The sequence below is a fragment of the Syngnathus typhle genome, linkage group LG14 (genome assembly GCF_033458585.1).
Source record: "Syngnathus typhle isolate RoL2023-S1 ecotype Sweden linkage group LG14, RoL_Styp_1.0, whole genome shotgun sequence".
NCBI lineage: Eukaryota > Metazoa > Chordata > Actinopteri > Syngnathiformes > Syngnathidae > Syngnathus > Syngnathus typhle.
Window position 1 is genome coordinate 7,321,698 of NC_083751.1, and position 22,157 is coordinate 7,343,854.

A 22,157-nucleotide genomic window follows, 5' to 3' on the forward strand; every position below is an offset into this window, starting at 1 on the left:
TTTAAATGATAATCTATTGAAAATGTCAGGAAATTACATCAAATTGTTCCTTTGTGTGAAAATGTCAGCTATTAGAAAATTACAGTAATTAGTAGGAGCAACTAAAATCTTGTCTAATCATTAAAACACAGCAAGATGACAAGACATGAAGTTACTGGGCCTGTGTAGCTGAAGATGGCAACAGCGGAGTTATGTAAAGTTATCTACGGAAGGGAGGAGGTCATCCTTGACTCCTGCCATAGTCTGAGTTGTTGTGTCCTGAGTGAAACCTTATTGGACAACTGGAACAATGGCAACAGAGGCTTTCCAAAGGGCAACATGAACCACCGGAAGACTAGAAGGACAAACACAAATGCTTCGAAGCATTATACAATATATATGGTAAGTTTGATCAAATAAAGAAGCACTTTTTGATAAGTCGTAGCCAAGGGACTGTCTTTTCTTGTTTCGTTTTTTGAAAGAAGCAGATTAAAGATCAAGACAGGAAGGGCCAGGTTTAGGGAAACAGGAAAAGTGATGCAAGGAAATGGACGACGTCACAAGCCAGCCCACTACACACAGTCTGCTAAAAGCCAAATTCACAACCAGTGCAATTATGGAGTCTTCGCTCTGGTCACCAATGAAACTTGTACTTTTGACAGGTATGTGAATCAAGCAAACTTTAAAGAAGGATAAATACTAACATTAACAAATACAATGCCATCATTACAAGACAGCTGTAAGCAACTTATTTATGTAATCTATGGGGCACCAAAACAGGCCGTAAAATGATGTGGTATATTTTCAAAGGTTCTGTTTTGTCTTTGTGTCCGGACAGCATGGCTCTCCAGTATGATGGATCCCTGCCGATTTTCTGACATTTGTGATTCTTGCCACAAACTTGCAACATGCAAGGCTTTGAATGGCTCCAACGAAGCTTGCTTTTGTGACCATGGATATACCGGAGATGGAACAACGTTTTGCAATGGTAAATATCAATCGCCAAAAATATTCATATGGTCACTGAATAGTTGTAATATTGATGATTATGTGTGTAGTCTACTGCCAACCTGTGGAAATCTATATTTATAAATGAGTATTTTCAAAATCCTGTCAATAACATTATAGCAGGACAGTATGATATTTATGTCTATCTAGTCACATATCTTTATATCTATAAATATATTTTCCGCCCTCTTTCAATAAGTTTTAAAATGTCTTTAAAACTGTGGGAGAGGTTAAATCATTTTTAAAATGGTTTATATATGGTCGTTCCATAAAACTGATTATCACATATTGCTCGTCAGACTGAAACATATCCATTGAAATGAGCAGGGTTGACTATGCAAGCTTTATTTCACAAACCCTTTTCAGAGCGGTCATCTTGACCTGGTAAACTACTACATAATATAGGATTCATCCGGTTGCGGTATAAAAAGATCCGTGATATTTTTTTCTACTCGTGGAATTCAGCCTCGTTGGAGGCTTTATAGTTGGCATATTGTGTCTGGCATTATAGTTAGAATAAATGTAGTAACAATATATGTAGTTAATTAAATACATACTGGCGGCCGCACAGTTTTCCCACCGAATAAACACTGGCAGATCATTTTGAGACGAAGAGGGTTGAAGTTCAATCTTAACCCTGCTTACTGTTTTTGTTATGTAAACAGAGAAATGCTATTTTTTCATGAGGATGCTGCAGATAAAACATGAAAGTGAGCATGCAGGCGCGATGCTGGTGTCAGAGGAATTGCTAAAGCATCCTGTGCATGCTGCGAGGTATTTCCCTCCTGAATCCTAGTCACCTCTCATGAGAAGGCAGGATATCCCCTCTTAGACAACCTTTGTGCACAAAGTACAGATGAGAGGAAAAGTACGCATTTGTCATATATGGACAGCAGTGGAAATTCATAGACACTTCCAGTAAACTACATGAAGAAAGTTGGCATCAGTATTCCAGTTAATCATCCATTAAATCAATTCAATATTTAAAGCAGAATTAAACACACAACTTCAAAACCTTCCAAAACAAGGACATTGCATGTAATTATTTATATGAGCATGCCTCAAAGCCAAAACAAAGAAAGCCATGTTTACACAACATTCCATTTCTTTTTTTTCTGTGCTTGTGAGGCAGACATGTTGGTTAAAATCATGAGCATTCTTTCTTCCAAGCAACAACAACAAAAAGAACAATAAAGGTTGCACAATGCACTAATACAATATCTAAAGTGAAAATTACTCATCCATCACACATGCCAGAGCCAAATGCCAAAAGGAAGAAATATAACACCCCGGAATGCAATAGAGAATCTCATCTCATATCATAGCTATCCCTAGTTACCATGCAATAAACCCCAGTGGTTGTGAGCTGTATAGTCAAGTCATCAGTCTGACTGAATACTTCATGTTATGAATCACGTCATGACATATGTTTCACAGCTTCGCCTTTCAGTCAGCGATTTCACACAGTTTTAACAGACAATTTTCCAGTTGGGAAAACGCTTGCCTTTCAACAGTCACACAATATTAGCACGCAGTATATTGTTTAAGACACTATGTCTCTCTGCCTGGCTGGATTTGTGCAGGTCAGTGGTGGTCATTTGTGGACTTCTACCAGGATGTATCCCTATGCCAGTTGTTTACAAACATTGTTAATTTTGTTTAAAATCAGTTCAAGTAAACAAATCATATGATTTTCCTTGAAAAATCAACTCGGTACATTGTGCTTCTTTACGATGTGTCATCAGACAGTGACTGTCGAAATATGCCGAGATGATTTCCCAGATAATCATAATGTTCTTTCTGTTCTGGCCACAGATGACAATGAATGCCAGAATGTGACAAACATCTGCGGCAACAAAGGCAACTGCACCAATACGAGAGGCAGTTATTACTGTACGTGTTTGCCCGGTTACACTTCAACTGGACAAGCCAAGTTCCAGACGAATGATGGAACTGAGTGCATAGGTAAGAATGGTATTTATCATCACGTACATATTTGTTAATATTAGAGAATTATATTGACGTAAAAGCAGGGTAGTTTTTAGTTATGATTAATGTAGCTCAAATAATTCAATGACTTCAACAATGCATTGAAAATGAGGATTAACATGATTACCACCCAAAATGGTAATTCTGAAAATTATCTAATGTATTAATTAAAGCCTTAAGATCTTTAACTGATGATGTTATGTGTGATTTCCTTTGTGTCATTATGGTAATGTATTTATGTATGTACTGATTTACCTTTTCAATGCGTGTGAACGCAGACAAACAGCTGTTAGGTGTTAGCTGCTGGAAAAGCGTGTGAATGTGAGAACTGTTTTGTCTTTCATTGAACTATGGAGAATAAACACATTGGAGGTGCTTCTTCCCCAGGCCTTTTGCTTCCTCTCCATCTGCTGCTCTGAGAATTCACTCTCGGGATCTTTGGCTCAATATTCGGCTTGAACAACAACACTTTCTTTACAAATGTTCAACTGTGTAATTCTCAGCCCACACACATAATGGAAAAAAGTCATCCACCTTACGAGAATGATTATGCGTCATTTTTATGCGGGATACATCAAATTAAATAAAATTATCAATTGCAATGCTTGGATTTTATTATGTGGTTGGCTGCCTCTTATGTACAGATTCTTCTTTAATTTAATTGCTCTTTGTGTGCATTATTCAGACATTGATGAATGTGAGGCAGGAGGGGGATGCGGACCCAACTCACATTGCCATAATATCAATGGATCTTTCTATTGCACTTGTCAGCGTGATTACATCCCAACTTCTGGCACCAAGCACTTTCATCCAGAGCAAGGTGGAAGATGTAAAGGTCAGTATAAGAAGGAAGAATACACATGCACACTCACCACATTCGCTTATATTGTGATTTATTCTCAGACTTTTTTCCACATATTCAAACCCGCTACTGCAAATGTTGATGTTGCATAAAATGCTTTTCGTGGAAGTCACTTCAGCTGGTTATTTTTTATTATCTATTTGATATTTTTTTGTTATTTTTTAAATTTATTTATTGTTATTTTTCTAATTGTTATTTTTCAGACCATCCCCAAAAAAACTGCCATGACAACATTGTGTGCATCACACAGACTGTCAATAAAACACTGGAGTATGTAAGTACCCCATCTGCTGGCTTTCAACGGATCTGATTGACATTCAGAAGAAAGAACAGATATTCATTCATTATATTTATGAGGGTGGTGACCACAAGCATGTCATCTGCAGAAAATCTCCAGTTTGAAGACTTCATTTGCAATACCTACAACCAAAATCTAACAGTGGCTTCGGACAGTGGTTGAAAATGACTGACTGTATATTTAAATACACCGACACAATCAAATTAATCTGAAACTAAAACTGCTGCAAATCTAATAACCCTAATGAATAAATACAATTCGATTTTGGATGGCGCCAAATCACCTGGCCTAATCGATCTACTCGAGAGCAACATGTGATGACTGAGTTTTCTGAGGGTAAAAAAAAAAAGGGTTCAAGCACTTACCTAATTGCACCTTGCTCAGGAAGATATGGCGTATATTAAAAATCCAGCTGTAATCCACTCTGCATGCCACCGAGACTCGGAGATGCACAGGTCCTTGGGTTTTTCGGGTCTCTCTGCTGCACCACACCTGATTCAATGACCTCATCATCAAGCTAGATCATGACCCAATCAATCAGTTGTGTGAAGGAGGGAGACTTCTAAAAAAGGCGGGATCTCTAAGACCGGACTTGCCTTCTCCTGAGCTTTGTGATTTGATAACATCTCGCACGATGACTGCTCAAAATTTAGTTGTTTGACCTTTGTGGCATATTTTTCATTAAAACATGTAACTTACCACTGTATTTTGTTTTAGCACTGTTAGCAGTATTGAATTGTGATGTCCTTATTTAGGTCAGTTTGAAATAATAGAAAATAATCATCACTGTTTATACTATAAACTTATACCAGAGCTCATCAGATCTAATCGGCTTGTCCCAGGGTGAAGAGGTGGAAACCAATTTCATAAAAACAAACGTCATTGTTTTCGATCTTCCAACTGCTGTTTCTATTTTCTCTAAAAAAAAAAAGAATTTTAGTTGCTATTTTTTGCTGCCCTTTTAGATGAGCAACCTGACTGAGCCACTAAGTCTGCTGAATGAAATTGCTCAGCAGTCGTCCGGGGATCTGACCTCTGTGGAAGTGATTGCGTACGTTGAGGCCTTGAGCCGCTCCACGTCGTTGCTGGCCACAGGAGAAAAAGATCAGCCTGTTGTGCACTCAACTCTCATAGTAATCCCCACTCACTGGTTTCATTCTTCTCACTCACTGTTTTGACCATGACATCTCTTTTCTTACGGGATTTATGAGAAGCATGCGGACGCTTTATTGGAGGAATCACAAATGCTCTTGTCAACAGAAATTAGTTAGAGCGGTCAACAACTTAGTGGAGAAGGATGAGCTGGTGGCATGGAGCAGGATTAAAGAGGAGCGTCGGGAGCAAACCGTCACCAAGCTGCTGCACACAGTTGAAGAAAGTGCTCTTACTTTGGCTAACAGCCTCCAAACTCCATATGAGTTTCAAATTAAAGATACACAAATGGGTAAGACCAAAATTTACACTATGACTTGTGTTTGTTTTTATCTGCCAATTCCTTTCCACAGAAATGAGACTCTTCACTTTTGATGCCAATAAGAAAAAACCTACATTGTCATCAAGTATGGGCGGCGACATCATGACTCTAACTCCAAAGATGAAAGCGAAAGAGGAAAGTAAAGGTGAGTTGAATCACAGTTTAATGATGGAAAATGCTGCTTTAGCAAATTTTGCTGGAACATTCTGCAACTGCACTGGATGTTGAGATGTTAGCGAAGCGGTCACGGGTACCTGACTCACAATCTCTGCTCTAGTTTATCCTGAATGTGTTGGACGTTAGGTCAAGGCTATTTGATCTTCCAAGTTAAATTCATCCAAGCATGTCTTTGTAGACCTTGCTTTGTGCACTGTGGGCTTTCCATACTGTCACTACTTTTGAAATCAAATTTCAGACACCTTACAAATCTCAGTGTTGAGAAATTCAACACTTCTTGTTGGTCAGCAAAGTCAGCCGAAGAATGAGGTTGGACCGCCGTCAATGGTTTCCTCAACTTGTGTCGTCCATCAGAGAGCGTGTCAGTCGTGTTTGTGCGATATGACAGCATGGGAGACATCCTGAAGCCGAGCATCGACCCGGGTGTCAATGACTACTCGCACTATGCGGAAACGGGGGAAATCACTGTCAATTCCCAAGTGGTGGCAGCGGCCGTCAAACCTGCTGACGTCTACCAGCTTGACCATGTCATCTTCACTCTCAGGCACGTTGAGGTAAAGATGAATGGGCACGCTGTCTTTCATTCAATTTGCTGCTGCTGCAAATTTGTAGTGCAGAACCTTTTTGCGGGGAGTTCCCCTTAATATCTGGTCATACTGCTGCAGTAAGCATCTTTGTGCTGTACCTTACTAAAACTTTGCTTCCCGGCAAAGTTTTATTCAATTTGAAGTCTTGAACACCAATAAGCATTGTAACTAGTACGAGACTTGCATCTGTTGTTGTGGCAATTAACAAATGGAAGAAGTACCAGGGCTAAAAGATAACCAAAACAAATGACAAAGTTGAGTTAACAAGTTGAATTGCATCATATTACACTTGGAAATTTTGAACGAAACAGTAACTGAATCCAGTTATTTTCAAGAACAGGCACAATTGATCAAAAAGTATGGTGTTACATTGATTCTGAATACCCAGATTGCAGCAGTAGAATTTGGTAACAATTTCTACATTTATTATCAAATAAAAAAGTGAACACTAATTTGTTAGAATTAACCAAATCCATAATAAATGTTTGTGCTTGGGAGTACATATCATTTTTCTACTCGGACAATAGATGACACCATTAGAAACTGACTGGTAGGAAAGACTCAGATATTAACATAAATGATTTATGACATATTCTGGTTGCATTTATGTAACTTAATAATAGTTCATTTATTTCTGTCCCAAAACATGCTGCATTATTATTTTGGGGGGAAAAATTCATTTCAACACTCATGTACTAGTTAATTACATTTAATTTAGTCAAACTGATCTTACAAAATGCATTTGAATTTCATTGACATTTAAATGAGCTGTTTTTTTTTCTCTCCACTGTAAGGCAACAACAGTTGTGTTCCAAATTCAGTACAGATGTCCATCTCACTGGCTCTTCTTTTACATTCTCTCCTCCAAAGCCTGTCGACCTCAAAACCGATGTGACCAAATGCGCCTTCTGGGAGTACACAACTGACAGCCTGCAGGGTCACTGGGCCACGCATGGCTGCAAGACCGTACAAATCAACAGCAATGCCACCACGTGCTCCTGCAACCACCTCACACACTTTGCTATTCTCATGTCTTCGGGGCGAGCCAATGTAAGGTTTTAGATGTTTATTTCAAAACATGTTCACTGTACCCCAAATGCCATTTTGGAGGTTTGGCACCACCAGTAGCAGAGGTAGAATTTTTTCCTTGGGGGAGCCAAGGATATCACCGTGAGTCTGCAAATATATATGTATATATTTATTTTACAAACTCCAAATATTCTTCAAAAAATGCTGATAAAGGTTCTTGACATGATCTTTATGGCGGACAGGTGCAAACCGGAAAATACCCAAAAGTGAATAATCTAGCCTGGCATCTGGTGGTCCAAGCATATTCCAGGGTGGGAGAGTGCCCCCGTGGCCCCCACCTTAGCTCCGCCAGTGGGGACCATTGTTTAATATACCATGGCTTATTATTATTAATTATCACTTGATTCTTAGATGTTTTACCTTTAATACAGCAGGCTTGCTCTTATTCTTTGGTTAAAAATGAACACAGATTGAATTGTGAGATAAAAACACCATCCATTTCTCTTTTCTTGTCAGTTCATCGCCCACCAAACCGTCCTGACCCGCATCACCCAGCTTGGGATGATTATCTCTCTCATCTGTCTGTCCATGTGCATTTTCACCTTCTGGTTCTTCTGTGAGATCCAGAGCACAAGGACTACTATTCACAAGAATCTGTGCTGCAGTCTATTCATGGCTGAGTTCATCTTCCTCGTGGGGATCAACATGTACACTCACAAGGTGATGATCAAGAAGGCTCAACCCAGCCCGAAACATTTTCTGGTATTCTAATATATAGATCGCAAACCTCCTATAAATATTCATTGGAAAATGATGTTTCTAAGACATCTGTTGTTTACTGTATTTAATCACGTGAGTTAAGGTCGCCACCTACACAGCGACTTTTTAAAAGTTGAAATGAAGTAAAGGAAGGAAGAAAAGTCAATATGTTAATGTCACTCTGTAGGGTGTTTGAAATAACAACAATGATGTTATTTTCCTTTTCGTCATGATTTAACGCGCCGTTGAAAATCAAGTCTCATATTCAACTCTGTGGGAAAACAAAGTTTTGTTCACATGTGAATGTCACTTCATTGGTTTTTAAATCTCGATCTATCATTTTTATTGTCTCGGTATAATTTAAGTTTTATGGTCACTTGCAGTGGTGCAGTAAATGTGCGAGACTAACATGAAAATCAACATTTATATGTTTTTCGGGTCATTCAATTGGCCTTTCAAATGAAACATTGTCTCTCTGTCTCTCTTTCTTTGTTTCCTGGCAGCTCTTTTGCTCAATTATTGCAGGGCTGCTGCATTATTTCTTCCTGGCGGCCTTTGCCTGGATGTGCATCGAGGGCATCCATCTGTACTTAATAGTGGTTGGCGTCATCTACAACAAAGGCTTCCTGCACCGTAACTTTTACATTTTCGGTTATGGAAGCCCAGCAGTGGTTGTGGCCATCTCAGCCACGCTGGGTTCCAAGTATTATGGCACTGATAAAATGTGAGCATATACGAATGTGTGTTTTATCATTTTTATTTGATGACGCAAAGACCTTCACTAAAACTCAAACGACACTGTTAGTTCCTGTGGTCTATTTATTCTTAAGGCGTTTGGATTCATGGCTGGTTCGGGCGGAAGTGCAAGATATTTACTGTATATTTACGGCCTAATTTAAAATAAGTAACTGTAGTTAAAAATAAATACATGTCTGCTGTTTCTACCTACCCACATTTTTTATTTTAAATTTATTTTCATGATGAGTATCTCTGCTTGTGTTTGGGGGGAGCCGAAGTGGTTGCTGACCCAAACAGGGTTCTATTGATTCAGATCAGAAAAGAAATAAGCTGTGGTCCAATGATAAAAGGCAGGCAAAATTCAATTAATCAAGATCACTAAGTGGGACATCTTGCTTTTGTATTTTAGGTGTTGGCTGAGCACAGAGAACCACTTCATATGGAGCTTTATTGGACCTGCTTGTTTGATCATTCTGGTAAGTTATTTAAGCAAGAAGCAAGCAAGCTCACGGTTTAAAATGGACAGAAATTGTGATGTGATTTTTTTGATCTCCACTCAGGTGAATCTATTGGCCTTTGGAGTGATCATCTACAAAGTCTACCGACACACGGTGGTGAAGAAGCCTGAAATAAGCCACTATGAGAATATCAAGTGGGATTATTAATACTTGATTAGATTTGGGTTGGGCGTCTCAAGTTTGTCAGCGTGATTGTGTTGGTTGTGCCTGGTCAGGTCATGTGCCCGTGGAGCCATAGCGCTGCTCTTTGTGCTGGGTGCCACCTGGACCTTCGGAGTGCTGCACATCCTCTATGAGAGCACACTCACCGCATATCTGTTCACCATCACCAATGCCTTCCAGGGCATGTTCATCTTCATCTTCCTCTGTGTGCTCTCCAGAAAGGTAATGCTGACTCATGGATTCATATGAAAACCTATTCAAACACGAGAAGAAATTTAACCCAAACTACTTCCGCCAAATTTAGATATATTATGATGAATTATGTCTGCATATTTTTGCAGATTTTTTATTTTCATGGATTATAATGATTAGTATACTTGGTGGTAAACCAGTACATGCATGCTAGAAATGTCCATGGTGCGTTGCTATGAGTATCAAATTTTATTTGAAAATAATGTAAAAAAATGGGAAATGGAAACATTTAGTATCTACTGTATTATCATCAGAGTCATAGTTTAAATTTCTATAATTTCCCTCCTCTTATGTAGGTGACATATTGGTATAAAAATGTAAATAAATATGTTAATATAGGCAATTGTGTAATTTTTGTTGTTTCAGATTCAAGAGGAGTACTACAGGCTTTTTAAAAACATGCCATGCTGTTTTGAATGCCTAAGATGAATTCAATGAATTAATTCAAGCGCCAGATCAGCTTGAACAATGTTGGAAACTATACTAAAAAACAGATGACATGTGAATGTGGAAAATCCTTTTTCCATTATTGTCTGTTTATATTTAATTCGTTTCTGTTTCAATGCATGCAATAAATGTTGTCCATTCATGAAATCCATTTCACCTTAAAGCAGGGGTGGGCAAATCCGGTCCTCAGGGGACGGCGTCCTGCAGGTTTTATAGGTCTCCCGGCTGCAACACAGCTAATTCAAATGATCAGGATTGTTATCCAGCTTCTGCATACCTTGCTTATTTTCTGTCCATTTGACCGTGTGTTGCAACAGGGAGCCATATAAAACATGCAGGACTGGAATTGCCGACACCTGCCTTTGAGTAACCCAGCAAACAACATACATTTGCCTTTTTGTATTGTTTTTATTTAATGCCCGTTGTATTCTTTATATCATAACAGAACTGCACTTGACTTACACTTGTATATGTTAAATGAATAATAAAATGAGTTTTGGCAAACAAACCATGCTTTGTGTATTCTCAATGGAGTATTAAAAAAAACTCAGCCTGCTTCTTGGTGAAATAATGAACAATGGCGCTATCTAGTGGTAAAAAATAAAAAAACTCTTGGAGCATCTCTGCAAAACACTTGGATTGGTGGGGCTAAAAAATATACCAATAAATTACACTACAGTAAATAATTGCACAATAATTTCTTACCATAATGGTCGTAGTGCATGACCATTTGCAGTAGTCCTATAAAATATGAAAATAGTCGTACCCACATTGAGCCACTAGATGACAGCACTCACCAAGCCTTACACATTTAGTTATACTCAATTACATTAACCATTCAGTTACAAACAATGTAATATGTGGGATTCATTTATCATCTTGCACAGATAAGCCTTTGTCCTCATCATCAACATTATTTCTAAATGTGTGTTTGCATATCAGTGTATTGGTCATGAAATTTAAAATAAGATACATTTACCATTTAACATACACAGCTTTTCTATAGTACTTAAAGTATAGTATAGAATAAAAAGTGGAAACCAAGCTCAAACTTTTATTGACTGCATCTAAAGTTCTACACTTTTTCTTTTTTGAATTATTGATTTAGGTGTAGGAGGGTATTGTTGCTGTTTATGACTAACACTATCCCAGTATGACTATACCACCTTTTCCATCTATCTGTTGGTTTTATAACTTATTTCCACCAGGGTCGTGATCGGACTGGTTGCCAAAATGGGAATTTGCAACATTATTTGATTTCTACCCCAAAAGATACTGCTCAGCCTATAATAAGACATATGGCATGTGCAAACAAATATCATATTGGTAAAAACGTCTGTCAGTAACGTGAAGTGCAGTTTTACACTACTGTAAATTACAACAACATGTATGATGGTTACTTTGTGTTTTTGCCTTTATTTATCTTCTACCTGCAGCTGTTGATGATTACCTGTCTTTGTCATGTCATTGTGACAATGTCAACGTGTTGCCGCCAAGTCAGTGTTGACTTTACATGGATGTTGACTGGCTAAAAAAAACGAATGTGACCTGTCCGCACAGGTCAACACAACCAGATTGCCTAATCAAACACACTCAGCTATTTAAAGGGGTGATGTGAAATGTTTGCTTGCACCCCACGTTGACCATGAGAGGGCTCATCCTCTGCTGCCTTGTGGCCCTGGCCGGTAAGTGATTTAAATAAAAAAATAATAATTATGTACTTTTGAAGAAATATTTTTACAGGATGTTTCCCAATCAGGTCCTCTTGCTAATGCTGTCTTATTATATATTTTTTAGCATGTGAAAGTGTCCGCTATGGTGAGTTTTGCAGCATATTCCACAGGACCGAATTCCTTTTTTCTAGTATTGTGTTTAAAATGAGATATTTTCACTTAATGCTTTTAAAAACTGTTTCCAGATTTCAGCCTAAACCCCAAGAAATCCTATGATTATAAATATGAGGGACTGGTCAATTTTGGACTGGGCATGCCAAACATGGCTGAGTCTGGGGCCAAACTAAAATGTAAGATTAAGATTGTCGGCGCCTCTGCGCAGAGCTTCATCCTTCAGGTAAGCAGACACAGTAAATATAGGAAAAATAACAAAAAGTTGTGAAGTTATGTGGCTGCAAAGAAAACCTTTGAAAGCATCTGTGAGAATGCAATTATTCTAATGTGCCCACCCTATTCAAATAGTGGTTCAACTTTTTGTTGCTCTGTGCTGTTTTTCATTTACGTTAAAATATGAATTTCATATTTAATACAGAGTTGTCACTCGTTGAACTTCATCTATTTATTCTAGTGCTTGTACTCATTAGGGTCACTGGGCAAGAAAAAAAAAGCTGTTTTGGATTTTTCTCTCTTTCTCTCTTTCTTTCTTTCTTTCTTTCTTTCTTTCTTTCTTTCTTTCTTTCTTTCTTTCTTTCTTTCTTTCTTTCTTTCTTTCTTTCTTTCTTTCTTTCTTTCTTTCTTTCTTTCTTTCTTTCTTTCTTTCTTTCTTTCTTTCTTTCTTTCTTTCTTTCTTTCTTTCTTTCTTTCTTTCTTTCAAATTAATTGGCCGATTACCCGAATTTTTTTCTGTCATATATCGGAATCGGCCTGAAAGAAATCCACTTCACTCAGGCTCTTTAAGTTTCGACTGCACCTCTGTTGGTTGGAGCCAAGTTGCACGCTCCATTTTTATCCATCTATTGCCTACTATTTATACATTATTGATTTAATATATGTCTGCTATGTACAGGAATCTTTTTCATGTTTTATAGAAAAAACATGAAGAAGGTTATGTTATGTTTAGTGCATTGCTGCTACAAAAGCACATCAGCCCGTATGACAAATTGCTCTATTTTTGTGGCCTTGGGTGTTTGGTACCCCACTGTTGTGGATCCGTTGTTTTGTAATTCTGTGTATTGACTGCAGTCCACGGACATCCATCCATCTAAATAATGTTTTAGTCTGACTGAATAAAAGGTGACCCTAAATATTACCAACATAACCTGCTCTACGTACACCAAGGACACAGCTCTCAATTGTTTTATCATATTTGAAGAATATTTGTAGTATGTTTAGCTGTCACTAGTCTTACGTGATTAATGTCCACTTTTTGTCTAAAGATTTCAGATTTAGCCTTTGAGGAGTTTAATGGCTTCCCAGGGAAGGACAGCTTCATTGCTTCCCCTAAACTCACTCAGCGAATTGCGGCCCAGCTTGTCAAACCTTTTATGTTTGACTTTGCCAGTGGGCATGTGGGCAACATCCACGCCTCAGCTGAAGTATCCGACACTGTTGTCAACATCGTTAGAGGCATACTCAGCTTCTTCCACATGACTGTCAAGACCACACAGACGTTCTACAAACTCGAGGAGGTGAGATCACACGTTCTCTTCTGTATTCAAAGTCCATTAGCCTCATTAGCGTTTCTAAAAATGTGATTTTATTTTCAGGCTGGCATTCATGGCATGTGTAAGAGTAACTATGCCGTTGAAGAAAACAAGGAAACAAAGGACATGACCATCACTCAGGTTGTGGATGTCACGAACTGCAGGGAGAAGGCAGAACGCTACAGCGGAATGGCAACTGCTCTGGTTGATGATATTTCCAAAAAGGTCTGATCGGGTGACATATGTGAAAAGATTTCATCGTAAATTGTACAGAAAGGTTTGTTACCTACCTATAAAACTTTATGATGTAATGTGTCCTCCATTCCAGAGAGGAGATTCTCTTATTTCAACCATGCGATACGTTTACACAATCAAACCAACGACTGAAGGAGGCCTGATTTCCAGGGCTCATGGTTTGGAGCAGCAACACTTCAGTCCTTTCAATGTGAAGGGCGGAAGCTTCAAGATGAGAGCAACGTAAGACGTGACTAAATCTTACATTCTGCTCACAGTCAACCTTGCTTGCAATGCTAACAAGTTCAAAATGTCCATCCTGCAGAAAAGAATTAGTGTTGCTGGATGTGAGAGATAAGCCGTCTGCTGTTACCGGCAAACATGGGCCAATGGAAAACAGAGGCAATATTATTTACAAATTTGTCAAAGCAGGTGCACACCTTCCTATCCTCATGCAGAAGTCGGATGATGCATTGTCAAAGGTAACGATTGTTTCTTGGTATCTTTCCATTCATATCAAATATAACATAAGATACTGAGGGACTCAAACATTTCTTCTTTCTACAGGCTGTTGAGTTGATCAAACATTTAGCTGAAGTCAATAAGTACCAAATTGAGAGTGCTACAACTGAGGACGTGATGAAGTTGTATCAACTCCTACGATTGGTGCCTTATGAAGGACTAGAAGCTATGTGGAAGCAGTTTGCTGCCCATGATGAGTACAGGTTAAGTATCTGAACGTCATTAAGTGAGAAAGAAACTTACAGAACCTGTTAGTTATTTTTGCCAAATCCAAATGGGAAAGTAGTGATTGCATGGTGCACATTATATCCAAATCAGATCCACTTCAGGAGAATGAGTAATGACTGAATGGTTAATCCTCATTCATGTCTTCAGTCTGACACTTCATCTGATTAAAAATGCATTATCGTGTCAGTTCTGATTAAAGAAAGGTTAATGCAAAACTCAGCTCTCCGTTAAAACGAAGGAAACCATTGACACTTAATATTTTATTATAAGCAACCCCTGACCTTTATCTCTCTGGCATGATTTAATTTAATTACTTTTAAGGATAATCTTAGACGTGATAGATTAGAAATACTTAATCGATTTCCTCTGGCTTTGCCCTCATTAGACGGTGGTTTTTGGACACGATTGTAGAAGTCAACGATGCCAGAATCCTTAAGTTCCTACAAAGGAGGTTCCAAGAACGAGACATAACCGTTTCCGAGGCCTTTCAAACGCTCTTGCTGGCCTTCGATCATCTTGACGCTACTCCTGAACTGGTTCAGACGGCTAAAGTGAGGATGGAAAAAAGTGGTACAAGGCCGTTTGAAGAAAGACAAGTGTTTTTTTCGAAGATTTTCTGGTGTCTTTTCTTCTCAGAGCTTCCTGAACATGCCCTACAGTAAATCCAACATCTTTGTATGGCACACTGTGGCCCTTTCTTATGGCTCCCTGGTGTACAAGCACTGCGCCTACTACACGCCTTGCCCAGTGTCTGCTGTTCAGGTAACAAAACCATCACACATGCACTTTTGCATTGCAGTAGAATTTCAGATATCAATTGTCATCTGTTTTTTATCAGTTGGACTAACTTTTTTTTTCGTTAAAAAGTTTTTCCAATCTTAAGTGTACGATGAACTTCCATTTATCACAGGGGACACATTTCAGACACACAAGCCCGAAAAAGAGAAATCAATTGGGGATAAAAAAAAAAAAAAAGTTTTAATATATTTTTATTAACAACTTCAAACGCATTTATTATTAAAACACAATTTTAAAATATTCCTTACCACCTGCTCTCATTATTTTGCCGTCAATAAATGGGAGAAAATCATGTACCACTCTAATACTCACACATGGACCAAGTATGTTTGTTTCAAGCTTTTTATTTGTCACAGAAGTTCAAGTTTCTTGTGCTACTGACCGATACAACAAAAGATAAATAATCATTGCATATTTAAACACCAAAATATTTCAACAAAGGCATATAATAACAAACGTTAGCTATCTTAACACTAACATACCAGATCATGTGAAACGCTTTTATTGGTGAATGGAAATTTTGGCGACTTGTGGCACAGACTTGCATTCATTTCGCTGGAAACGCTTTACTGAGTGGCTGTAAAAGTTCTACTGAAGATGTAAAACTTATACTGACCATCACAAAGATTTTATTCCCTTCCCTAGCCACTGCTGGACTTTGCTCTGGACAGTCTGAAGAATAACAATGAGAAAGACATGGTTTTGGCTCTGAAAGCTCTGGGCAACGCGGGTCATCCAGGCAGCACTAAAACCATCATGCGGTTCCTCCCTGGAGTTTCAGCTAACCCAGTTGATCTCTCTCCTCGTGTGCTGAGTGCTGCTGTACAGGCCTTGAGACTCATCGCTTCGCGAGACCCACACAGTGTAAGAACACAAGACATGGATGAGAATGATTCTGCTAAAATGGTAGAAGGATATTCATATACTCAAGTATAAATACCGCGTTGAATTATTGGCAAATAAGGTTTGCATGGAATTGTGAAAAACATACGTTTTGGCTGTACCCTGACTCTGAAAGCTCATTATGATGAAAATATTCTACTTTTCAGGTCCAGGAAATCACAATGAGTCTTTACCTGCAAAAGGACCTTTGTGCTGAGTTGCGCATGTTAGCCTTGATGATCTTATTTGACACAAAGCCATCAATGGCGCTGGTGTCTACTGTGACTGCACATGTGCAGGAGGAGAAGAACCTTCATGTTATTAGTTTTACGTACTCCTATTTGAGAAGCATGGCCAGATCCAGAACTCCTGACAACACATTCCTGTGGGTATACTGATCAAAATAATCAAGGGCATAAGATAGCAATACCACTCATCTTTTTTTTTTTTTTTTGCTGTCTGCAAAAGGTCTACTGCCTGTAATGTAGCAGTGAAAATCCTGGCCCCAAAATTTGGCCGCCTCACCTACCGCTTCAGCAAGGCAATGCGCTTGGACTGGTTTAATGGTACATTCACATACAGCAATATTGTTTGGAATTTTCTTTGAGGAGCCTGTGTGACTTTATACTTTCCCAATGCAGATGATTTACTTCTTGGCACAGCTGGAGAGTTCTTCATGTTAAGAAATGCAACAGAAAACATCCCAACTGAAATCATGATGAAAGGAAAATTGTATTTCATCGGTAGAATTATTCAGCTTTTGGAGGTACAGTATATTGAGATGTGTCTAAATATGTATGTGATGCAAATGGCATCCAAAATGAAATGATACACGGAGGTGTTTCTCTCTTCAAGATGGGAGTACGTTCTGACGGAATAAAGCAAATGTTTGCCCCCATCATCCCTCAGCTCAAAGGAGACTTTAGTGACTTGCAGATCATTTATCGGCAGGTTGGGACATTATTTCAACTCTTAATTTAAATGTAAGGAAAAATTGTATCCCTGAAAATTATTGTGTAATTTTTCAGCTTCAAAACTTAGAAACCGGTGACAAACCCCTTCTTGATTTCTATTCTCGTGTTTCTGGACAAGAGTGGTTTTTTGCAGATATCAACAAGGAGCATATTCACAATATCATGAATGTGAGAGCATAAAACACCAAATATATACAGAGCAAATATAATCCCACTGTAGTGTTTACTGACTATTTAATTTTCACTTGCAGGCTATGAATCCTTCTGCAGGCAAAACCAGCGCTGTGTGGACAGCCATTGAGAATTTACGGAAGGGAATTTCATGGCATCGAACAAAGGCCTTCTTAATCTTTGAGACTCGCTACTTCCAAGCTACCACTCTCGGCCTTCCAGTGGAGATCAGCAAATATTATCAGACTCTTAATGGCATCACTGTGAATGGTAACATCTTTTTTAATCCCTATTTAATAAAAACCTCTGGATTATATTTAAAACTACTTTTTGAATGTCTAATATTTTCGACATTCTTTTTGTTGTTTTTAGCAAAAGCTGCAATGAATCCACCATTGACTGATCACCTCGGCCAACTCTTGACCTCAGAAATATCACTGGAGACTGATGGCTTCATTGGGTAAATCTGTCAAACAATGTTTACATCATTTCATCTCTTGAATGAAACTTTCTTTTTAACAGTTGCACAAAGGATATTTGGCTGTCCTACGGTATCAACACGGAACTTTTCCACAGTGGGGTTGAGTTTAAGACCAAAATACCATATTCCATTCCATGGAAGTTATCTGCCAAGCTTAACATCAGAGAAAGGAAATTTGAACTTGACATCCCTTTGAGCAAAAAGGATGTTGAATTCATCTCAGTCAGGTATGATTTGGGGCGGTCGTCGACCATGTAAAAGTTTAAAAAAGTAATTCCGTACACTCATTGATCTTTTATTCTGAATAGGAGATGCTTTGTGAAATCATTATCTTTTATTCATACACTCTGTACATCATATGTGTTTACAATATCAAAAAGCCCCAAAAGAAGTGAAGCATTTTGATTCCCTTGAATAAGTATGTTTAGGGCTTCCTTTCCTCAGCCTAAACTGCCTATGGAACAACTCTGTAAAAAAAGAAACAAACCCTTGAACAGGTTTCATTACACCATAGAGATTCACAAATATAATTTGCTCCAACGGTCGACAGTCAGACTATTTTTCACAGGGGCTATGGGGAGTAATGACCACAACAACATCTAACTGGTCCAAAGTGGCATCAACAATCCAATTACCTAAATATCCTGCATGCGGGAATTTGTGGTCCCTCACTGATTAATTGTTTGTTTGGTGGCCATTCAATAGGCCAAGGTGTGTGTAAATGGGTTGGGTTGGCGCTAACCTTGTGCCCCAGCTGCTGGTGAAATGATTTGACTCAATCAAGCCTGATTTATTTTCTTTCAAAGTGGTTCAGTTTAAAATTTTTTTAGAAATTTAAGTATGGTGTGTTTTTATGCCAAAATTGATGTTAAATGAAAAGCTTATTTTTTTTGGGCAATCTTGCTGAGTATGAAGACTCATAACTGTTACCTGGGTCAGTGTGGCATTTATAATGACTTGACTTGGCATTATTGTTTTATGCATTATTCGATTTACAGTATCGAGGCAGTTTCCAGCTAACAGAGCAATAAGTGATTTGCTGTGTCAGGGTATGGAAAAAATAACAATATATACAAAAATGAACATTTATCTTGTTTTTTTCTTTTCCTGACCAATAGCTCCGATGTATACGTAGTCTCCAGAAACATCGAAACGCCAGCTTTGCCTAAAATTACCCCCATGATGCCCAAAGCTATTGACTCAAAAGACAAACCTGTCAGAAAGGATCCAACTATTGCGACGCTTGAAAACAAAGGAGAGGTATAATCAATTTCATCGCAAGAATGAATTACAAACAATAAAAGTCCAATGTTTTTCTACTCAAACAGCTGCAGAAACCCAACAATTGGCATCCAAGAGACAAATGGTGCACACAGAATAATATTTATGGATCAATTTTGTGCGTTGAATCTGAGTTGAGACGAGCATATTACCACGAGGAGTATCCCTTGTACTACCTGTTGGGATACACCAATGTGGCACTCAAAGCAGTTCCAGGTATGTTCCACGACACAGAAACACGAAATATGTATGTTAAAAGCTATCGCCCAAAGTCACTAACAGCGTATTATCTTTCCGTCCAAGTCCAGACTAACAAACCCGTTGAGAAGATCCGATTTGAGGCCAATGCTGAGCCGATCCAACACCCTAGCAATACCCAAGAACTCCTTGAGAGTCTGAGGAAGATCTCAAAGGTCTCGAGCTAAGCTGACAAACGTATTATGCTACATTTTGTATTTCAGTCATTAAAATGATTATGCTATTTTTTTACAGACCACCTCAGAAGGGTCCTCAGAGTCAGTCGAAGCAGAACTTAATCTGAGCTCTCCTGGCAAGGTAATGGAAATGGAAAGCACACAATCCCCTGAGAGCTGCCAAATTATGATCTCGTCTGACATCATGAATTCTATAAAGTTTGTCTTGGATCATTATCTATGATACCTCCAATTCCTTACTCGATCAATATTCCACCCAACATTTTTGTTTTTGCTTCACCAGGTCTTCAACTCTACACCTGAAGCAATTTTCAACGTCAAAGCCCTTGCACTGAGCGGGAACCAAAAACCTGAAGGTTATGAAACAGCTGTGTACTACACGCCAATGACCAACCTAAGGAACACCCAAGTCATTGTGTCCCAGGTGGGAGACAATACCAACTGGAAAATGTGTATGGATACTGTGCTGGACAGCCCTGCAGAAGTAAAGGTAGACCTCAAACACACACAATATCATCCATTTTCTATGTCGCTGATCCTTTTAAGCGTAATATGTCTTTTGACGGTATTTGGCGCTACAGTTAAATGTCATGTGTCAAACTTGGCTGATGTCTCGTGTTTGGTGCAGGCAAACGTTAGATGGGGAGCTGAATGTCAGTCCTTTGAAATGTTATTGAGCGCCAACACTTCACGTCTGCCTTGTTCCAACCCAACGCTAAGGGCCAAAGTCCACTGGACCAGAATTCCAGAAGCCATGTCAGAGTTCTTCACTGGGTGAGAAGACAAGCGAATAATGAGACCATTCACTAAATGTTGTTTCTCTTAAATTACATTTATCAAAATAACTGGTTAGTAAAAGAGCTCTTTACCTTTCTTAGGCTTAAGACCTATATCCCAGGCATGGCTTTCCTTCTTGGCTTCAACCAGCAGTTCGAAAATAATCCGAGGCAAGAACTTTCTGCCTCAGTTGTTGCTTCCTCATCAGACAGCATTGACGTGAGGCTTCGGTTCCCAGAGGTGCATACTTCAGCAAACCTTTAACATTCTTACCTCGTGTTAAACTGACATATTCACACAGATTTGTCATTTCCTTTGTTTTTTTTTCCATTAGTTTACAGTCTACCGCCAGTCTATCCCAGTTCCTCTGCCACACATCAGTCTTCAGGAACTCCAATACAACACAACAATGTAGAGGCATGGGTGAAATCAAGTGAGAACTTACAACAATTAAGTATTTGCTGTTTCAAGAACAGAGGTTAAGAGGTTTTAAAAGTCTGCCATTTTTCTATATCCCTGCAGAGAGTGCGACACGGAACATTCCAAATGGAAGCGGAAGACACAACTCCCAAATTTTTCACCATAGTGATAAAAGGCAGGACGATAAATGATGGGTCAGCAATCCTTGACCATGTCATGTTTGAACAACCATCTCTAGAGTAAAGTTCCTGTTATGTGTCTCAAAGTCTCTGATGCTCATCCTCATATAATTCAAATATCCTGCAACCATCATGTTCAGATTGCTTGTCCAATATATATGATAAAAATAAACCCACCTCAGTACTGATGTAAAAAAAACAACAGTAATTTCCATGGTTTATTTTTAGTATACATAAATATAAGAGGCGAAGTGCTAATTGACCTTCTAGTGCTTTGAATGATTGGAAATAGGTGAATAGAATGATAACTTCCATTTACTGAAAGATATCGATATTCACAAGGTCTGGGTGACCTGCTCTATTTGATAACCCAGTGGTACTGTTTGCAGATACCACAACACAATGTTGTCCATGTGAATAATGTTGGGCGCTTTGCCTTGTGGGAAAACAACTAATTGCATATTTTATAACCATTCCCCCCCAAAGAAAAACATTCACTGGCTGTATATACAAATAAAAAAAAGGAATATAAACTAACGTAACATTTTATGACAGGACCATTTCTTTTTCATTGAATTGTACTGTAATGTGCTATTCGACTGAATTTAATTATGAATTAATACTTTAATAATTCCTTATATAAATACAAATTCTATTTATGATTTGAGTTTTGTCATTAGAAATGTGTAAAAACATCATTTTACTGTGAAAGTTACATCTGTATCTTAAAATTCAGCACAGACAAGAAAAAAAATCGCACCGTTCAGAGCTTTCCTCAGAACATATGAAATGACCAATACATTGAACGCCTAGCATGATTCAAATTGCAGTTCCAAGCGTGTATCACACAATTATGCAGGATTCACAGTCTTTTTGCACAATAATAAGTGGGCTAACATTTAACTAGCCATGACAACAAATACTATGTCATTGCCGGTGATAAATAGTGGCTCCTTTTAAACAAGGACTGGCTGTCCTTAATACGTATGGCACCGCATCTTTTGCCTGCACTGATTTAGCCAGATGTTGTTCCATTGTAGAGAGTCGACATTGCAAGATGAGCCCAATTCTAATGGTGTCATTACGTTTCATTTAAATCTCTAATATGCCTTGTGCTGTCA

At 38.5% G+C, this 22,157-nt stretch overlaps 2 protein-coding genes across 3 annotated transcripts; both read left to right on the forward strand.

Moving 5' to 3' along the window:
* The first annotated feature begins 255 nt into the window (after nucleotides 1-255).
* Nucleotides 256-10,787, forward strand: adgrl4 (adhesion G protein-coupled receptor L4). Of its 2 annotated transcripts, none has more exons than XM_061296921.1 (17): nucleotides 256-381; nucleotides 462-641; nucleotides 818-967; nucleotides 2,803-2,952; nucleotides 3,662-3,811; nucleotides 4,042-4,112; nucleotides 5,102-5,269; nucleotides 5,397-5,580; nucleotides 5,642-5,755; nucleotides 6,142-6,341; nucleotides 7,245-7,424; nucleotides 7,920-8,123; nucleotides 8,666-8,886; nucleotides 9,310-9,376; nucleotides 9,461-9,552; nucleotides 9,634-9,802; nucleotides 10,199-10,787. In XM_061296921.1, exons 2-17 carry the CDS (start codon nucleotides 527-529, stop codon nucleotides 10,259-10,261), a joined length of 2,298 nt encoding a protein of 765 aa, XP_061152905.1. In that variant the 5' UTR covers nucleotides 256-381; nucleotides 462-526; the 3' UTR covers nucleotides 10,262-10,787. The 2 variants fall into 2 exon arrangements, with proteins under 2 accessions (XP_061152905.1, XP_061152906.1); XM_061296922.1 differs by having other exon boundaries at nucleotides 264-381; nucleotides 465-641.
* Nucleotides 10,788-11,899: 1,112 nt separating this feature from the next.
* On the forward strand, nucleotides 11,900-21,696 carry vtg3 (vitellogenin 3, phosvitinless). The gene is made up of 28 exons (XM_061298241.1): nucleotides 11,900-11,964; nucleotides 12,077-12,097; nucleotides 12,198-12,349; nucleotides 13,389-13,640; nucleotides 13,719-13,880; nucleotides 13,984-14,132; nucleotides 14,215-14,371; nucleotides 14,457-14,614; nucleotides 15,025-15,190; nucleotides 15,276-15,401; nucleotides 16,083-16,301; nucleotides 16,487-16,704; nucleotides 16,788-16,885; nucleotides 16,961-17,085; nucleotides 17,175-17,270; nucleotides 17,348-17,461; nucleotides 17,545-17,734; nucleotides 17,837-17,924; nucleotides 17,987-18,172; nucleotides 19,064-19,205; nucleotides 19,274-19,442; nucleotides 19,530-19,639; nucleotides 19,719-19,781; nucleotides 19,944-20,150; nucleotides 20,289-20,434; nucleotides 20,539-20,677; nucleotides 20,772-20,870; nucleotides 20,960-21,696. The coding sequence occupies exons 1-27, from the start codon at nucleotides 11,925-11,927 to the stop codon at nucleotides 20,850-20,852; spliced, it is 3,774 nt and encodes a 1,257-aa protein (XP_061154225.1). The 5' UTR covers nucleotides 11,900-11,924; the 3' UTR covers nucleotides 20,853-20,870; nucleotides 20,960-21,696.
* Nucleotides 21,697-22,157: the final 461 nt, after the last annotated feature.

Excerpts from the sequence above, each read along its gene's own strand:
- adgrl4 (XM_061296921.1), top strand. The coding sequence starts at position 527 with ATGGACGACGTCACAAGCCAGCCCACTACACACAGTCTGCTAAAAGCC. Across the intron at positions 8,124-8,665 it reads TCAACATGTACACTCACAAG|CTCTTTTGCTCAATTATTGC; the intron begins GTGATGATCAAG and ends GTTTCCTGGCAG. Across the intron at positions 9,553-9,633 it reads AGCCACTATGAGAATATCAA|GTCATGTGCCCGTGGAGCCA; the intron begins GTGGGATTATTA and ends GTGCCTGGTCAG.
- vtg3 (XM_061298241.1), top strand. The coding sequence starts at position 11,925 with ATGAGAGGGCTCATCCTCTGCTGCCTTGTGGCCCTGGCCG. Across the intron at positions 13,881-13,983 it reads TTGATGATATTTCCAAAAAG|AGAGGAGATTCTCTTATTTC; the intron begins GTCTGATCGGGT and ends CCTCCATTCCAG. Across the intron at positions 19,443-19,529 it reads GGCACTCAAAGCAGTTCCAG|TCCAGACTAACAAACCCGTT; the intron begins GTATGTTCCACG and ends TTTCCGTCCAAG.